The following is an 18,451-nucleotide window of genomic DNA, read 5'->3' as shown; positions in this document are numbered from 1 at the left end:
GTATTTAAAGGGCAAAATGTAACCAAAACACAAAAAAGTGTACCATAAAGATCATTGCTGAAAGCTGAGATGCATTGAAAGATATTTACAGTTTGTAAAACGATATGCAATGTTTATTTTTCTCCCACATTATGAATATGGGCTCAACATTTGCTAGATTCCACTGTCAAAGGTGACCTGGCCCTCTAAAATCTAGTCTGAAAGAGTCACTTTTGTGACACTTCAATGTTGTCTAAAGAGGAGTTGGATTTGTTTATCCAAATGTGTGCAATTAAAAAAATAAAGACATATTTAAGATGAACAATAGAAAATTTAAAGAGGTAAACATCCCTTAATCCCTGGCCATTGCTAACCTCCTTTCTCAGTGAGAATACTAAAAACATAATCAGTATAAAAATACAGATTCAATTTAGAGACCAAATATGTAATGTGTTTAATGGTAGAGATTATTTAGTGACCTCATTAGGACACTATAATCACAAGTCAAAAGGTTATAACTTTTGAAGATCATTTTATCCTATAGCAAGTATATATAGCTTGGCTAACTGTACTTTCTTTTTTATTTGGCCATAGGGGGTTGTGGCATGGGGTTCAACCATAGAAATATAAAACACTTGCAGACATTGCACTTAAGTCTTTTTTTTCCCCATACCTCAAATTTATCTTGGCTTAACTTCACTCGTTTGCAGCTATGTGCTATGCAAGCTGCTTTGAAAGTGGTTCACATTAACAGTGCAATTCGAGCAGGTGCCACTGATCTGGTAACAACCACTTCTGTCATTTATTTTATTTTATTTCGGTTCAAGTAGTGTCCTGTCTTAAATATGAATTTCTTACATAGGAGCATCTTATTTGCAGACAATATATTTGACATTTTTTTGTATTCTAAGTTAATTAAAATTAATATTTGCAAGTAATATCTTTAGTAGTTAGTTATCTCCCATTGATGAATGGGAAAATAAGGAGTTAAAATTGAGCACATGGTCCATTCCTTATCAGTTACAGCTGGTAAATGCCATATCAGTTGCTATCTATTTTGGGTTGTTTACTTTCCAGTAATGTTGTGTTTGGTTCATTGTAAAGACAAATTGTCTAGCCAAGGCCAACTCACTAGAGTTGCTTATAAAGAAAAGATGAATAAAATCATTGACCATGCACTAAGTAGATGAGTGTCTAGGAAAAGAAAGGCACTATTCAAAGGTCATTAAATTCAAACACTGACTTATTCCTTTTTTGTTCTCCTTCTAGTCTTTTAACCAAGATTAAAAACTAATTTCCAGGGTGGTTTATTTAAGTCTAAAGGTATCTAAACTAATTAGAGGATTTCCCCCTCGGTTGGATCAAGTGTGTTCTTGCACTTTGTTCTTCTTTCAGTCATTCTGTATTACTCTCTTTATGTTGAATCTGAGTTTGTTCACAAACAGCTCAGTGATTACACAATCATGCCACTCTGTCTGGTGTGTTTGCTAATCCAGCTAGCGCTATCTTTGGGGTCATCTTTTACTGTAGCCCTATTGGCTGATCCTCTTCATTTATTTCTGCTTTAGCCACTCATCTTCAAATAGTTATCTAGATATTTGCCTTGTCAAAACCATTGTTCCTTTACATCAGGAGCCATTATGACCTGTTCACGAGTCTAACTAAACAAGCAGGTGAGGCCAAATGAAACTGGAATGAACTGTAAGAGAATTAAATAATTATCTCAATTTCTTTAATACAGATGTCTGGTGTTGACTGAGAGTGTGTGAAAGTTAGTAGTTAAATTTTAACCCGTATTACATCTTTAAAATTCTGTTTGTGATCATTCTTTTTACACTCACAATACAGGGAATTTAGTTGATTTAACAAGGTTTCATGTGTTTCTCAGCATTGTTTTGTATTTTCATATCTGCTTTTGTTGTGCTTGTCTCTGGTGCGCCCTGTTGGTCACAGGTCTTACGACCTCCTGGGTTCAAACGCTGGGGTCAGAGTTCAGTTGTCTCTTGTACCATACTGTCCAGTGTCTGGCTGCTTTCCAACAAGCCTAGGTATTGTTGTCATGCATATACTGTAATGGTTGTTGTTTAGGAGGTTGAATAGCCATTTTATCCGAAACACATTTATTTGTCTATATGGTACAATAGACTCGAGTAACCTTTTTGTTTAAATGTTTGAAAGGTTCTGGTTATGTTTTTATTAATTTATTTTATTTTGTGTTTCTATAAAGACAAACATTGTCTTCAAGAAAGGCTTGTCTGTTAGAGCAGAGTGGGTATGAAGCAAGAGAAGCAGAGGCAGAAGAATGAGGCTTGTAATTGGCTGAATGGCTGAAGTAGCCAACCTATGGGAGCTGAGCTGAGCGTGGCCAAGTTTATACCAATAGTGGAATTTTTCCCCTTATGGAGTGAGGATTGAGAAAGTGCCTGCCTGAAGCTTGCTCTGTTTTTTTACAGTCTGTTATTGCGCACAAGAGTACAAGGAGCTCTGGAATAGTGACTGTTGTTTGATGCATGGTAAGTTGAAGAGTTAGAGTTTAAATTAGACTTCCCTTACCAAATTCTTTCTTTATTTAAAAGAATTTGTTTGGCAACCTGCCTTTCTGAAACGATCAAGATTTTGAAGTATATTATGATGTTTTGCAAGATTTTATGCAGCAAATACTGAGAGAATTCTGCTTAATATACTGTAGATTTGAAAAGTAACATTGCTGAAAATGTCAGGAATCCAGAAATCTCTTCAGTGGTATTTGAAACGTAATAATGTGAACAACTTTTTTTGGAATGATATTGAAGGAATTGTTTAAATTTTCAAAGCTGTATTATGTAGATAGATTTTTAGTGCATGAAAAGATGTCTGTTCTCAATGTTCTCGTGTAACCCCACCCCTCCTACCCTACTCTTTGCCAAAATTGTGGAAAGCAGGATCTCATATAAGTGTTATTTCTATCCAGGTTGCCTCGAAAATATCTCAATGGTGTTTGCTTATATACATTGTGAGAAGTGGAAACCGTAAATTAGTCCAAATGGGACATCTGTGTTTTCTCAGCTGTATGCTTGTAATGCAAATTTAGTTCCTTGAGCCATCTTGATTGATATATGCAGCTTTCCAGACATTGTTAAAACATGTTCCTACCTGCAGCTGTACATCATTTTGTTGGCCAGTCACCATTAAAAGATTATGCCATTCATTTTTTTCCCCAAGTGCTTGTGCAAGTGTGAGTTCACGCTTTGGTTTATAAATAAATGTTAACAGAAACTGTTAAAAATGTATGGAAATATAGTTTACACAAGTGTTACATTTTATTGTTTACTTCTAGAGGCTTATAACTTGTATTTGATTTGTGTTGAGGATGAGATTTATCTCATATAATTCAAGGAATGTGTTTTTTGGTTTGTCTGAAATTGTATTATATACATTTATGGTCTTTATTTTTCTCATTCCCAATAGAAAAGGATGATGGTGACAAGGACCCTACGGCCCCCTACTGTTTGGAAACCCCATATGGTTTTCAGATAGACTTAGACTTTCTCAAATATGTTGATGACATAGAAAGGGGCAACACTATCAAGAAGCTGAACATTCAGAGAAAACCCAAAGTGACCAGGTCAGTGCCACCCACTCAGTCTGGTCAGGCTGAATGGACTTCTACGGATTCTCTGTCTTCATCCAACAGTGATGAAAGCAAGCAGTCACCTTTGCAGTTCTTTGCAACTCGGAACCAGCTAGCCTCCCTGGGCCACAGTACACAAGTCAATGCGGCCCCCCAGGCTTTTGTAAACATTCTTGAGGTCAAGCAGCAGCAGCAGCTGCCACCACCATCACCCCATCTCCCTCGCCACAACCTCCAGGTGGAGAAAACACTAATGGAGACTCGGAGGCGGCTGGAACAGGAGCGGCTGCTCATGCAGCCACCAGCAACTGAGCCACCCCGCCGGCGTCTTGCCAGTTTTGGTGGAATGGGCTCCAGTAGCTCCTTGTCATCCTATGGTGGCTCTTATGGGGCAAGCCAGATTTCACCTAGTTCAAATTCAATTCAATATAATGGACATCTGGCCAATGGTGAATACAATCTTTATGTAACATCCTCCATGGGCAGCTCAATTCGTCACAGCCCACTGAGCTCAGGTATGACCACACCGGTTACTAACATCAGCCCCCTGCACCTTCAAAACATTCGTGACCAGATGCTGGTGGCTCTCAAACGACTTAAAGAGCTGGAGGAACAGGCGAAAACCATCCCTATTCTTCAAGTTAAGATCTCTGTCTTGCAAGAGGAAAAGAGACAGTTGGTGTCACAGATAAAGAACTCAAAACTACCTGGGCAGGGCCCATCTGGGAGCTTTCGGAAGAGATCCTACAGTGTAGGAAGTGCTGACCAGTATGAGCCCGTGGCTCAGCTTCAGTCGAGTTCAGAATTGCACATTGTTGAGTCAGAAAATGTAGAACAGAGCTCACAAAGGCTACAGGAGTTTCGACAACTGACCGCTGAGGTACAAGCTTTAGAAAAAAACATCCAGGATACAAGCATGGAGTCAGAACATGTCTTACACCAAATACAGCACAGTACAAAACAAAATGTCTTTCAAGGACAATGGAACCGTGAGAGTAAATCCATTGGTGTTGGTGCAGATGAGAACATGAATGATGTAGTAATTTACAGGAAGTTGCCTGGACATAGCAAAGATGTAGCTGTAGGGACCGAGCGGGACACAAGGAGCACAGGAGTTGGGGTCACTGAGGCCATGCTGGGCATGAGTACTGAGGCTGAGGCTGAAATTGAGCTACAGCACCAAACTATTGAGGCCCTTAAGGAGAAGATCTACAGGTTAGAGGTACAGCTGAAAGAGACCACTCATGAAATGGAGATGGGCAAACTTAAGCTCGAGCTTCAGGTGGCTGGATCAAGGAAGAAACTGGACAAGGGTTCACTGGCAAAACCTGAAATGTACAGTACTTCAGTAGAGGCCAAGGTCTCCACAAACAGTCAAGGTGTGGGAAACCATGCAGAATGTGATATCAGCAGAGGTCATGTACCACAGACACACAGTGTTGCTGTCTGTTGTAAACCAGACTCAAAGCATGTTGCCGTGGGTCTGGATTTGACAATGGATAGATGGGTTGTCCAAGAACGTGTGGAGGTTCAGGATAAGTGTGTTGGACAGGTGGTTATTATGTGCCATCAGAAAGTGGGGGTAGAAACAAGTAAGTGTGAGGTGGGAGTCAACACAAAGTTGGCTATGGAAAGTTTAGACCTTTTCAAGACAAAGTCTGAACTGACAAAAGAATTCAAGTCCATTGGATGTGGTGATTGCACAGTGGATGTATTGGTTAGTCCCATTAAGAAGGTATTGTCAAAAAGCACAGAGACAGACACTGTGAGTAAAATGGACTCAGCTGTAATGGTAGTACCTACAGTGTTTTCTCAACAGACACATACCGAAATAAATACTGTGGATAACTTTACAAACACAGAGTACAAAGTTTATACTGATTCTTGTGTTAACACTCAACAAAATTCTGAAGACAAGCAAACATGTACAGTACCATTGGAGACTCGCACTGTCGCTGTTGGCGATGGACTTGTAAAAGATATACAGGCCACAGTAAAGTCTCGCTCCATTGCAGTGGGAACCACAGGTTCAGATGAGACAAACGAAAAGGTGACCTGTTCCAAAACGAAAGAAAGTGGAGTTGGACTTATTAGTATAGATGAGAACTTTTTGGTGGGTCTTAAAACACGGAGCATAGCATGTGGCCCTTTTCTACCCTTAAACCAAGAAGTGGAGAAAAGTGTGACAGTTGAGCAAAGTATTGCTGCAGAGGCCGTCAATTCAGAAAACAAGGCTGGTCCTCGGTTTGACTTGGATCATTATATAGAGAGAGTGCAGAAGCTACTTCAGGAGCAACAGATGTTGCTCGCCGAGAATTACAGTGAGTTGGCAGATGCATTTGGTCCACCACAACAGTCCCAGTTCAACTCTATCAACAGTGAGTTGGTAACCACTCTGTCATCCATCAACTCAGTAATGAAGTATGGCAGCATTGAAGATCTAAACAACATGGACCTTTGGAATCTGCAAGCAGACTCTGGAAATGTCCGAAAAGGTTTGTTATGTTTATTGCAAATTTCATGTAAATGTTCATATCAGTGTTTTTGCCACGTGGTACACCAAATTGAACAGCAATTCTTAGGCCTCACTTCCCATGAGTCACTACACATTTCTTAGGCTTTACTTCCCATGAGTCACTACACATTTTAACAGCAATACACATTATTAACATTATGATGGACCTAATGACATTCAAAACATAAGGGAAAATTAAGCAAAATAACCTTTAGGGTCTAACCTTTCCTAAGGTTTTAGAATAAATTTGGAGTCATTTTTTTCTCCATGATATCTTTTTCAACCTATGTACTGAAAAGGCATGGGGTGTTTTTACTCTGGTGGGTGGAGTTGGATGAGGTGTTCTTCTTATGTGCTCAACTAAGATTGATAAGACCTGACATGTGAAAGTTGTCTCTGACCCTCAAATCTGCATATCTGCATGGAGATTTAGTCATAAACCAGCAATGAGCTCATCTCTTTTGATAAGTAGCAGCCTGCTCTAAATGTTTGATTATTGTTAGTGGTGATACTGATTCATAACTACTTCATATTATGTAATGCATTGTGGAGTGATGATGAATACGGTCTAAGCATGGCCTATTTTGTGAAGAATAAGCGACAGTATTCAGTCATTCATATTTTGTACTTAAATGAAGCTGAATATTTATAGCTGTTAAAAACAAACTATAAGTTTTTCATCCGTAGTCTGTCAATTATATATACATGCTTTACTCTGTAAATAACACTGTAATGTTCGACCCAGTATTATACAATGTCTTACTGACATCCTCAAGATAGTGAAAATAAAAATGGTTTCAAATTATTCAAGAGTATTGGTTCCCAGTATTCAAGATTTGTATTCAATGCAAACATATACAAAATACAACTTGCAGTAATATGTGAGGAAATGTATTGGATAATAATAAAGTGGTAGTTATAGTGCACATATATTTAGATGTACAAAATGTAATGAGGTTAGACAATAACAAACCTAAAACAGTAGCAGTGAATGGTCATTGTCATCAAATGCTGTGTTGTTGTACAGTTACCTCTTTCATTAGATAATTTTCTTTCTTCCTTCTACACAAACTTGATAGAAATCAAAATGCATTATATTATAAATCATTCGGACAAAACCGACCTTTTAATAGATTTCATTTTAATTTGATTTCTCAATTTAATTTAGATGCTATTTGGAGTTTGATAAGAAACCAGTTAAGGAAAAGTTGGCCCACTGTAACAATATTCTAGTGTTGTATCTTCCTGCCTTTATAAAATCTAGCATGTAAAAATGTTTGCTGGCACATGTTAAAAGCAAAGCTGTAAAAGGCTTAAGGCATAGCACCAAAGAATTGAAAGCTTTTATTGCTAGTATAACATTCAGTAATTCAGAACGGATTTGTTTTTTAGGGGTCATGTCATACACAATGAATCACTGCTGTGAAGACAGAAATAGCTATGTTTTTGCCACTTACAAAGAAACACAGAAATGTCTGCAGTGCCTGCATGTCATGCCAAGAATATTCCTTTTGGAGGCAAAAACATCAGATTGTCTATAACTACAAAAACACTTAGTCAGTACAAAAACATAAAGCAAGAGTAATTGCAGTGAATGTCGACGTGTTCTAACTTGTCTTTGGCTTTGTAATGTTGTAGTGCAGTTATTTTTGCCCAAGCAAAAAAATAAAACTGGTCATTTATATACCCACATGTAATTCACCCAGTCCTATTATGCACAATTATTTCAAAGGAATGCAGGTTTAGTCTATACAAGATATATAGGTTCTATACATATAGACTATACTATAGACTATACTTTTCTCGTAATAACTATGCGTGTCTGTGGTTCTTATCCATGTTCCTTTTACTCAGCCTCTCATATCGCCAGCTCTCAAGAGGTCACTCACACAGAGCGTGTGTGTGCTGAGGATACAGTGACCAATGAGCAGTGTGCCGCTTCAAAAAAGAGCCATATGGACCAGCAGATGTCCACGGCTCTACATGGTAAGATCTTATAAAATACTGTGAATAAATGATTTGTACACTTGCACGTTTTGTGGAAGTTGTGTGCTACAGGCTGGTGCTACTTAGCTGTTAAAATGGCAAAAATGTCCGTAATGGCTGCTTTTGCCATATACTGTATGTAAGCAGACGGAGACAGGCGGAGGCCACATGTGTGAGACATGTTCTGGCAGTTCACAGGACTGTGTTTTTCTTCGTCTTTGTGGAGAGAGGCGGAGGTCCTCTTGGGGTATTTGGCAGCACAGAAGCCTGTATTTAAAATGTTTGGGATAGTTTGGGCTTTGGACTGTTGGTTGTTGATTTTTTTATTTATTTTTATGCTCCTGTGCTTAATATTATATGGTGGCCTTCTTTAAAACCTAACCTGCTTGGCCTAATTTTGTGTTTGTTTAACAATATTTTGTTTGCTCCTAGTCTTGATGAGTGGTAATTATTTGTTGAAAGTTTTGAGGAAACTTGCTCATTTCCCTGTAATCCCAATCAAATTTCATTGTTTGCCATGCATACCAAGCAAAGTGGTCAAGTGTAAGAAGGCGGTGTCTATCAAGTTCTGGTCATGACTTGTTTGTGTTTTGTCTACTTTGGCAGTGCATATTCTTCTGTGCTCCACCTTGTGGCTAAGTGAAGACCTGTCTGAATATCAAACAACCATTCACAAAGCTAAATACTTGTAGTATGAACATGGACCTGTATTCTTTTTACTTTCTTGTAGGAAGCAAGAGCGCCCTGAAGTCAATCATGAAGAAGAAAGATGGCCGTCAGGGTACCAACAGCACCAAAAAGAACCTGCAGTTTGTTGGTGTGAATGGAGGGTAAGGGGATGAGATATTTAAAATGTATACAAATATTACAATTTAATTTCTGTGAGCTCTGTACTTTCTTCTTGATTGGTATAACCCTGATATTTCATGCAAACTAATGTTTATCCAGGTATGAATCAACATCAAGCGATGACTCCAGCTCAGAAGAGAGCAGCTCTTCAGGATCTGAGGGGGAAGAGGATGAAATGGAGAGTCTGGAAAAATATATAGAGGAGGGGAGGAATGATCAGTTTAGTAATGAGGGAGCAGAGGAGGTAAAGACAGATGCGGAAAGTTCTGGCCAGGAGAATCAGGAGACACGAGAGAGGTAGACAGTCTGAAATGATTTCTTTGTTAAAGTCAATATCTCCTTTCCATTAGAAGATATGAATTTTTTTTGTTTAATTAATTGTTTCTTCCAACTTTCCAGGTACGAATTGAGTGAAAAGATGCTGTCCGCATGCTATGTTCTTAAAACCCACCTGAGCGACCCCAAGGCGTTATCCAGTAAAGATTTGGTAAGTTCAAAAATGTCTTTTCATTACCCAATCCTCTCTTTTTTTAAACACTCAAATATGTTTGGGCTTGGAATCAGATTGAGGTTCTGAGTAGTTCCTTATGCTTCACTTCACTTTACTGTTCTGCTTGTGGCTGTTAAGGGGTAATGGCTAATGGGCTGCATTGTGGGTAATTTGGTGAAAAAGAATGTTACAAGAAACGTAAATCAGAGTGGGATGCAGATTGGAAGTGCAGGGCCAGATCTAGCTGTGCATTGGCAGAGTCCAGCATGAACCAAAAACAATGTCCAACTGATGTTTCCAAAAAAAAGCTTTAATGACCATGGTTAATGCCAATTACAATGCAAGAGAGGATTTTGTCTGCTCTGTAAGGATTGGATTTTATGCAGTTATGGGTTTGCTTGCATTTAAGTTTTTGTGATGCTGAAAAGAATTGTGTACCGTTTCTATTTTTTTGGCTTTTTATTTAGAGAATAAGAAATGTTTGGATAATTTTCCTCTTCTAGCCCAGTAGAATTCTGACACATCAGTGAATAATGTTTTGTGTTAGCGTTAATTCTTTCTTTAATTTGTCTCACAGAGGACATGCATGAACACGGTGCAGCATGAGTGGTTCCGTGTGTCCAGTCAAAAGACCGCGGTAGCAGCTATGATGGAGGACTACCTAAACGCTTTCCGTAACATCTCGCCCACCCTGCTGCAGCACGTGGTCAACATGGCCGACGGAAACGGCAACACCGCCTTGCACTACAGTGTTTCCCACTCCAACTTTCACATTGTCAGGAAACTGCTGGATGCGGGTAACCAGTTAGCACCACATATTTGCACAAATGCTAAAGGCATTTGCATGGGATGAAGTGACCGGCTACCATTTTTTAAAATTTGTTTTTAAAACCATTTTGCTATATAGAGCCTTGCATAATTGTATGTATTTAGTCTGTTGCCTGATTCCCTTATCCACAGTGTCTTATGTAAAAACAGTAACAGCACAGGAATGTGAAGATTGTTTTGAGATTGTCTGTAAAGCCAACTGGTAGGAAGCAACTGGATTTGTGCATATGGATGTTTCAAAAAGTCCACAAAGTTTTTCTTTTTTTAATTTAGGAAAAAAATAAAAATGTATTTAATTATTCTGCTAATTATGATACATATACTACATGGCTTTCTCATGCAAGAAAAAATATATATTTTGCTGCACTGCCAATAAATACACTACTATTATTTGTTAATCCTTTATTAAAAACACCTCTGACAGAACTGGAGAAGTAGGCTTTCTTCAAGTCTTTGTTCTTTGGCTCTTCTTCAGTTCTTTTATAAATATCCCACAATGCTGTGTTTGATGAAGTGCCGGCATTTATTAGATAGAAAAGCACATTGTCAGCTTCCTTTTGAGCTCTGCCAGTACCTGATACCCTGTGTCTTAAGTGAGGCCCCCTTTTCTTTTTCCTTCTTATTTTCAGAGCTTGGACCAACTGCCAGTCAATAAATCAGTGCTTTAACCCTAACCTTCCTTTTTTTCCCCTCTTTTGAATGTTAACAAAGGAAGTCCTTCGTCCCAGAACACTGATTTGAAGGGTGGCCTCTGGACCCTCTCTAATAATCTGGCTTCCATTCTTTTTGTCACAGATGTCTGCAACGTTAATCAGCAGAACAAGGCAGGCTATACTCCCATCATGCTAGCTGCATTAGCTGCTGTTGAGGCCCCAAAAGACATGAGGGTGGTGGAAGAGCTGTTCAGCAAAGGGGACGTGAATGCAAAAGCCAGCCAGGTCAGTCTTACATGAGCATGTCCATTAAACATGAAAGAATTTAGCATTAAACTTTTAAATGCTAGTGATGCGGGTGATTATTAAAATGTAGAAATTGTAAATATTAGACATTTTAAAAATATGCTTAAATAAGCTAATCACACACATACACATCAGTCTGGTAAACATGCACTCAGTCAGCCAATGATGTGGCAGAAGTGCAGTACATGATGTAATGCAGATACAGGTCAAGAACCGCAGGGAATTCAGACAGAAGTATGATCCCACTGACTTGATGTTGGTATCAGATAGGTTGGTTTAAGTGCTTCAAAAACTGCTGATTATCTGGGATTTACCCAGAGTTTACACTGCACAGTGCAGGGGTGAAATATCAACCGTTGTTGATCAGAAAGGTCACAGGAAAATGGCCAGATCGTTTCAAGCTGCCAGAAAGAAAATAGTAACTCGTACTCATTCTGATCATGACACCTGTCATGATCAGAAATCATCTCATCATTACAGTACATCTAAATTCAAGTGGGTGGATATGCTACAGCTGCAGAAGACCTCTTTGCATTCCGCTCCTGTCATCCTAGAATATCTATCTAAGTGCATAGACTGACCCAAACTGGGACCAACATCCATTACATAATTAAGGTCACTAAGATCACATCATAAACCCCCCTCCTATTCTGATGTGGTTGGACATGTATCTGCATGATTTTGTGCATTGTGCTGCTGCCACATGATTGCCTAATAATTACTACACATATGAGATGTAAGCAGTGAATCTTTTTGGCCTTGTTTCCCTCCTCGATTCTGTTTTCTAGGCTGGTCAGACAGGGCTGATGCTGGCAGTCAGTCATGGACGGATGGACATGGTAAAGGCGCTGTTGGCTTGCGGTGCAGACGTCAACATCCAGGACGATGAGGGTTCCACTGCACTCATGTGTGCTAGTGAGCATGGCCACGTGGAAATAGTCAAGCTGCTCCTGGCCCAACCAGGCTGTGACGCCACACTTCATGACAATGTGAGCAAAGAAAACGTAGTCAATAAGAACAAACAAGAACTTGAACTTGCAGCAGTGATTTTTCATTTGCATTGTGCTCACTGGCATTAACTACTGACTAAATAATATTATAAGTAGAAACCTTTAACTGAATGTAATGGTTACTGAAATATACACTACTATGCATGTGTGTGAAATTCAGGATGAAAGTACTGCTCTGTCCATTGCTCTGGAAGCTGGACATAAAGACATTGCAGTGTTGCTGTATGCCCATGTCAACTTCTCCAAAGCACAGTCACCAGTAAGTGCCTTCCTGTCTGCTCTATGTAGTACTGCCCATTTCAATTCCCAATACTCTCACATTTAGTGCATGTTTCTTTGATTCCTATCCTTTGTACAGTATTACATAACTTTTTCTAACACAACAGTGTTTGTATTGAGACATTTTGGTATATGTGGGTAATTTATAGAGAAAAAAAGTTACAATTTCTGAGATAATCACTATGTAAATTTTTCAAGAGTGATTATACAGATAGAACTTAATAATTCTGTAAATCCAGTTTTGTTTTTTTTGGGGGGTTTTTTTATATATGGGGCTATCTCAGTGTGGTTTTTTTTTTGTTGTTGTTTTTTGCCAAACTCTTACACTAAATGATAAATAATACAACTGAATAGAGAAAGAGCTTTTGAAAAAGAAGAGTGCACATGAACACATGCTTTTCAGTTGGTTTTATTTTTCTGAATGTATTCTCAAACAATAAAATGCAAAACATTTAATATTGAAAGATATTTTTTCTTAACATTTATTGTAAAGTATATTAAAATGATGTTTGTGCAACCACACATCTGTTCATAAAGCATGTAGTAAGCCAAAGATGTAGGAATTAATGCTTTCTGATGTTGGCCACAATAACTATAAGCACATTAGAAATGCTTCATTACAGTACAACCATTTCTAAATAAATCCACGGTTCATTAATCCTGTTTTGTAACTGTTTTTGCACTTAAAATGCAGAACACCCCCAGCTTAAAGTTACTTCATGTCTGCTTTGTCTGTTAGAGTTTCAATAGAGCATGCATATCGATTATATGAAGCCACTTATGTGCATCCTATGTTCATCCTGAATTGATCTGATAATCTTTATAAATCCAGATTTGTCGGTGGATCATATTGAACTTGTCAATGTTATTTCAGTATGTGTCTCTCTTTTCTTTTAGGGAACACCTCGACTTAGCAGGAAGACTTCTCCAAGTCCTACTGGGAGGGGCATGTTTGATTAGACAAGCCCTTTACTTTTTTTTTTTTTTTTTTTTCTCTCTGCTGCTAATAAAAGTTTATATGTGCCTAGCATTCTTAGCGAGCAACTCTGGAGAAAAGACTCATCAAAACCCTGATGCCCCAACTTCATCAAGGACTGTGAATGGACATTTATACAGCACTTTTCTGCCTATGTTTCTGCCTATGGTGTCATGTTCATGTTCTCTTTTACTATAAATTTGTCAGTGGGTTTCTGTTTTTTTGGTCATACAAAATAGGTATCACAAGTGTCACAGAACATTTTATTTTGTTCCTAAAATCACAATCAAGCAAAGCACATTGAGGGGTTTTGATAGCAACTGGAACATGTTCACAATGTTAATTCACATCATTGTAGGTATTAAGGTTCTCCTTCATGTGTCCACTATGTATCTACACATTACTTTGTTTTTAATCAGGAATCAATTCTACGATATCTGAGACAAGCTGAAGTCGAAGCTTTATATTTAAATTCTGTATATATGACTCGCAGTATAGTCCCAGTGTCCCTGTAGACATAGTGTGGCAGGTCGGACTACAAAAATCAGACAATATTTTAAACGTTGCAGTAAATATCTAGATTAAACACAGTCTTTACGTTTATACTTGTCATTTTTATTTAATAATCACAGTATTTACCAAATTACTATCACATCCTAACGGAACATGAAGTTATATATATTTATCGATTAAAGGTTTTATTAAAAAGAATTGTATTTTCATGGTATGTAAATGTTTACAGTACATGGTTATATTAGGCTTGATTCCCTTTTGTTAAATAAACTTGTATAAGACTTTATGGTACATTTCTCTAAAATTCAGTGCTTAAAGTTCGTATCACTTTCCAAGTAATAAAATTATCTAAAATAAAATTGTGCATAAGTTCTTATTTTTGAACGTACTGAATACATCACTGTGCAGAACTGTGGAAGTGCTTCCCTCTAGTGGATTTGCCCAATAAGTGCCACCGTTTTCTCAATTTGTTAAACTCTTATTAAATGTCGTATTTACAATTCTGGATATGACTCAGACTAACAGCTTTTTTGCTCAGAGATATTTACAGTCAAACCTTTAACAATGATCTGGACCCTGAACCTCATTCCATGTTTGGAATCTAGACAGACTATATGAATTTTTTTACTTTACTGGGTTTTTTTTTTTTGTGAAGCAAACTTTCCCTCTTAACACGTGACAAATGGATCCAGTTTTTAAAAGAAATTGAACCTGTTCTTGAATTTATCAATGAAAACAATGTCTTAGTTAAATAGAATAATGATGCTAAGAGATCTTTAAGCTAAAATGCAACCCTACTTTTCATGTCTGTTACCACCAGCCCCCAGTTCATGGTTCACACATGTACGGTTTACTATGGCATACTGAAGTATTTAATGAGGCAGAATTATACCTTAAAAATATTGCATAATCTACCAGGTTTTGTAAATCCAAGTCATAATCTGTAAATCAACACTAATTCAGAATTTTTGCAAATAATTTAAATTTGAACAATATGCATTACATTTACAAGTAGGAGCATTCTCCCTGTAAACATTTGTGTGATAGGAAAAATTCAATGCTTCACTAAATGGTTTTCATAACTTTTAATGCTTTAATTAGGAGAAACTGATATGTGGATAGTGGCTTATTTCCTAAAAACCTGATTTAGAAAAAAAGTGTAGCCACATTTTATTTTTCTGCATAGGGTTACAGTGGTGTGAAAAAGTGTTTGCCCCCTTCCTGATTTTTTATTGTTTTGCATGTTTGTTAAACTTTATTGTTTTCAGATCATCAAACAAATATAAATATTAGTAAAAGATAACAGAAGTGAACACAACGTGCAGCTTTTAAATGAAGGTTTTTATTATTGAGGGAAAATATAATCCAAAACTGCATGGCCCTGCGTGAAAGTGTTTGCCCCCTGTTAAAACTGTGGTTTATCCCACCCCATTTTAATTTCTCTCGCCACACCCAGGCCTGATTACTGCCACACCTGTTCACAATCAAGAAATCTCTTAAATAGGACCTGTCTGACAAAGTGAAGTAGACCAAAAGATCCTCAAAAGCTAAACGTCATGCCGAGATCGAAAGAAATTCAGAAACAAATGAGAAAGTAATTGAGATCGATCAGTCTAAAAAAGGTTATAAAGCTATTTCTAAAGCTTTAAGACTCCAGCCAATATTCACAAAATGGCAAAAACATGGAACCATGGAGAACCTTCCCAGGAGTGGCCGGCCAACCAAAATTACCCCAAGAGCACAGCGACGACTCAACCAAGAGGTCACAAAAGACCCCATCATCCAAAAAACTGTAGGCCTCACTTGCCTCAGTTAAGGTCAGTGTTCATGACTCCACCATAAGTAAGAGACTGAGCAAAAATGGTCTGCATGGCGGAGATCCAAGATGAAAGCCGCTGCTCAGCAAAAAGAACATAAAGGTTCATCTCAGTTTTGCCAGAAAACATCTTGATGATCCCCAAGACTTTTGAGAAAATACTCTGTGGACTGATGAGACAAAAGTTGAACTTTTTGGAAGGTGTGTCCCATTACGTCTGGCTTAAATGTAACACCACATTTCAGAAAAGAACATCATACCTACAGTAAAATATGGTGGTGGTAGTGTGATGGTCTGGGGCTGTTTTGCTGCTTTAGAACCTAGAAGACTTGCTGTGATAAATAGAACCATAAAATCTGCTGTTTACCAAAAAAATCCTGAAGGAAAGTGTCCAAAAATCTGTTCGTGACCTCAAGCTGAAGCGAACTTGGGTTCTGCAGCAGGACAATGATCCAAAACTCACCAGCAAGTTCACCTCTGAATTTCTAAAGAAAAACAAAATGGAGACTTTGGAGTAGCCTAGTGAAAGTCCTGACCTGAATCCTACTGAGATGCTGTGGCATGACCTTAAAAAGGCGGTTCATGCTCGAAAAACCTCAAATGTGGTTGAATTACAACAATTCTGTATAGATGAGTGAACCAAAACTCCTCCACAGCGCTGTAACAGACTCATTGCAAGTTATCGCAAACGCTTGATTGCAGTTGTTGCTGCTGAGGGCGGCCCAAACAGTTATTAGGTTTTGGGGGCGAACACTTTTTCACACAGGGCCATGTAGTTTTGGATTTTGTTTTCCCTTAATAAAAAAACCTTCATTTAAAAACTGCATGTTGTGTTCACTTGTGTTATCTTTGACTGATAAATTAGTTTGATGATCTGAAACATTAAAGTGTGACAAACATGCAAAAAACTAAGAAATCAGGACACTTTTTCACACCACTGTACTTTTTAATTCACCCATAAATTCATCTGTCCATCTTCAGTTGCCATTGTGTCCTTGTCAGACCTGCATTTAATTTCTAGTGCAATCCATATATATTTGAACAGTGATTTCCATTTGCTGGTCAACTCAGATGTGGAATGTAGTTATATTTTTTCATATTTAACTTTACAAGGGTTAGGGTTAGAAAAACACTACATTGCCAAAAGTTTGCGGACAACTGGAAATAAGTATGGCATGTGCTTTTAGAGCATCGCATTCCATCTTTAGTTCCCAATTTGCTCTTATACAGTAATTCCCTCCACTCTTTTGATAAGATGTTCCACTAGATTTTGGAGTGTGCTTATGAACATTTTTCATCAGCCACCAGGATGTTAGTACAGGCAGGTACTGATGTACGGTTAGGAGGCCTGAGGTGCAGTTAGTGTTGCAATTCATCCCAAAGGTGTTCAGTACTGTTGAGATCAAAGCTCTATAGCAGGCCACACAAGATCTTTCCACACAAGAACAGGTTTGGTTTTTCAAGTTTAAGTGAACACCAAATTGTATTATACCGCATCCAAAGACATCTAAACAATTGTGTGCCTCCAGCTTTGTGTTAACAGTTTGGAGAAGAACCACATATAGCAGAAAAGGTCAGGTGTCCCAACACCTTTGTCCATATTGTGTATATGTCATAGAAATATACCAATTAGGACCAACCACATTAAAATAGAAATCCCACATAGATTGGACACAGGAAATATCTTGTCCCATATGACAATATTTAATAACTTTCCATATAAAATAGACAGATGGTTGTACTTCTTAACTAGTCAAATAAATTGTTATAATCACATGAACAGATTGTTAAGATCAATTATCCAAGGCTATTAGACCTACGTATGAGATACTACTCCTTTAAAAGCTAAACAAACCATAAGCATATTCAACCTGAACAGGAACAGGACCCATTGTACAATGCAAATTCGGATAAGAAATGGCTTGGAGCAGTTTTAGGCCCGGTCCTGTTACTGCCTGGTGATTAAAATTTGCAATGACCCCAACAAAAAATTAACACAATCTCCCAGTTTCTTGATTTAAACCCGTTTAAAAATGGCCACGATTACAAACCTGATTATCCATGCATTGATAATCCCAGATAGGGATTAAATGAATATGGTGTACAACATCCCCTTTTGTTTTAAGATCATTACATGGGTATTTCAGCATTTATGCTTATTTTCCATAAAGGTGGCAACATTTTTGGAGGATGTCTATGCACGGGCCAGACTCGAGTACTGCCTGTTTGTGCTGATTTTTTATACTTTATCCTGAAACAATTTAATTAGGTTTTAATTGAAATATTTATTTGAGGTGTTTAGTGCTTTAGATGGTGCCTTCTTGTTGTTATTTCTGTGCATGGCTACAGTACTGACATCACATGGGGACCTTAAAGTACTAGTGGTGTTATAGGAGTAATGGGCAGACAAAAGCGCTCACTCATCATTTTAAAGTGATGTTCAATGTTATTAATGATGAACCTTTATTGGATATAGTGGGAAGTTAGAGCTCCAGAAAGCAATGCAGCTATCTGACTCGGTTTGACTAGTCAGATCGCAGAGACATGGCTAGGCTAGTGAGCGATTTAGTAAGTGAAGATTACGAATGTAATGATGGTGATGATGCTGGTGTTAGCACGAACGTTGGGAGTTTTGGAATGA

The 18,451-nt window shown here is 38.0% G+C and overlaps 1 protein-coding gene across 9 annotated transcripts in view; it reads left to right on the top strand.

Moving 5' to 3' along the window:
• kank1a (KN motif and ankyrin repeat domains 1a) overlaps positions 1–14,353 on the top strand; it is a 41,786-nt gene extending 27,433 nt beyond the window's left edge. For 8 of the 9 annotated variants that reach the window (XM_083526797.1, XM_083526796.1, XM_083526799.1 and 5 more), the window contains 10 exons: positions 3,427–6,084; positions 7,959–8,090; positions 8,821–8,920; positions 9,039–9,236; positions 9,339–9,426; positions 10,007–10,226; positions 11,053–11,195; positions 12,005–12,205; positions 12,387–12,485; positions 13,403–14,353. In XM_083526797.1, the coding sequence (XP_083382923.1) occupies positions 3,427–6,084; positions 7,959–8,090; positions 8,821–8,920; positions 9,039–9,236; positions 9,339–9,426; positions 10,007–10,226; positions 11,053–11,195; positions 12,005–12,205; positions 12,387–12,485; positions 13,403–13,465 (3,902 nt within the window). In that variant the 3' untranslated portion in view covers positions 13,466–14,353. Of the gene's footprint in view, positions 1–2,375; positions 2,493–3,426; positions 6,085–7,958; positions 8,091–8,820; positions 8,921–9,038; positions 9,237–9,338; positions 9,427–10,006; positions 10,227–11,052; positions 11,196–12,004; positions 12,206–12,386; positions 12,486–13,402 lie in introns of those variants that run through there. The other variant, XM_083526802.1, reaches the window with a different exon arrangement.
• The last annotated feature ends 4,098 nt before the right edge of the window (positions 14,354–18,451 follow it).

The sequence above is a fragment of the Silurus aristotelis genome (genome assembly GCF_946808225.1).
Source record: "Silurus aristotelis genome assembly, chromosome: 23".
NCBI lineage: Eukaryota > Metazoa > Chordata > Actinopteri > Siluriformes > Siluridae > Silurus > Silurus aristotelis.
This window is presented reverse-complemented; position numbering and strand designations above follow the sequence as displayed.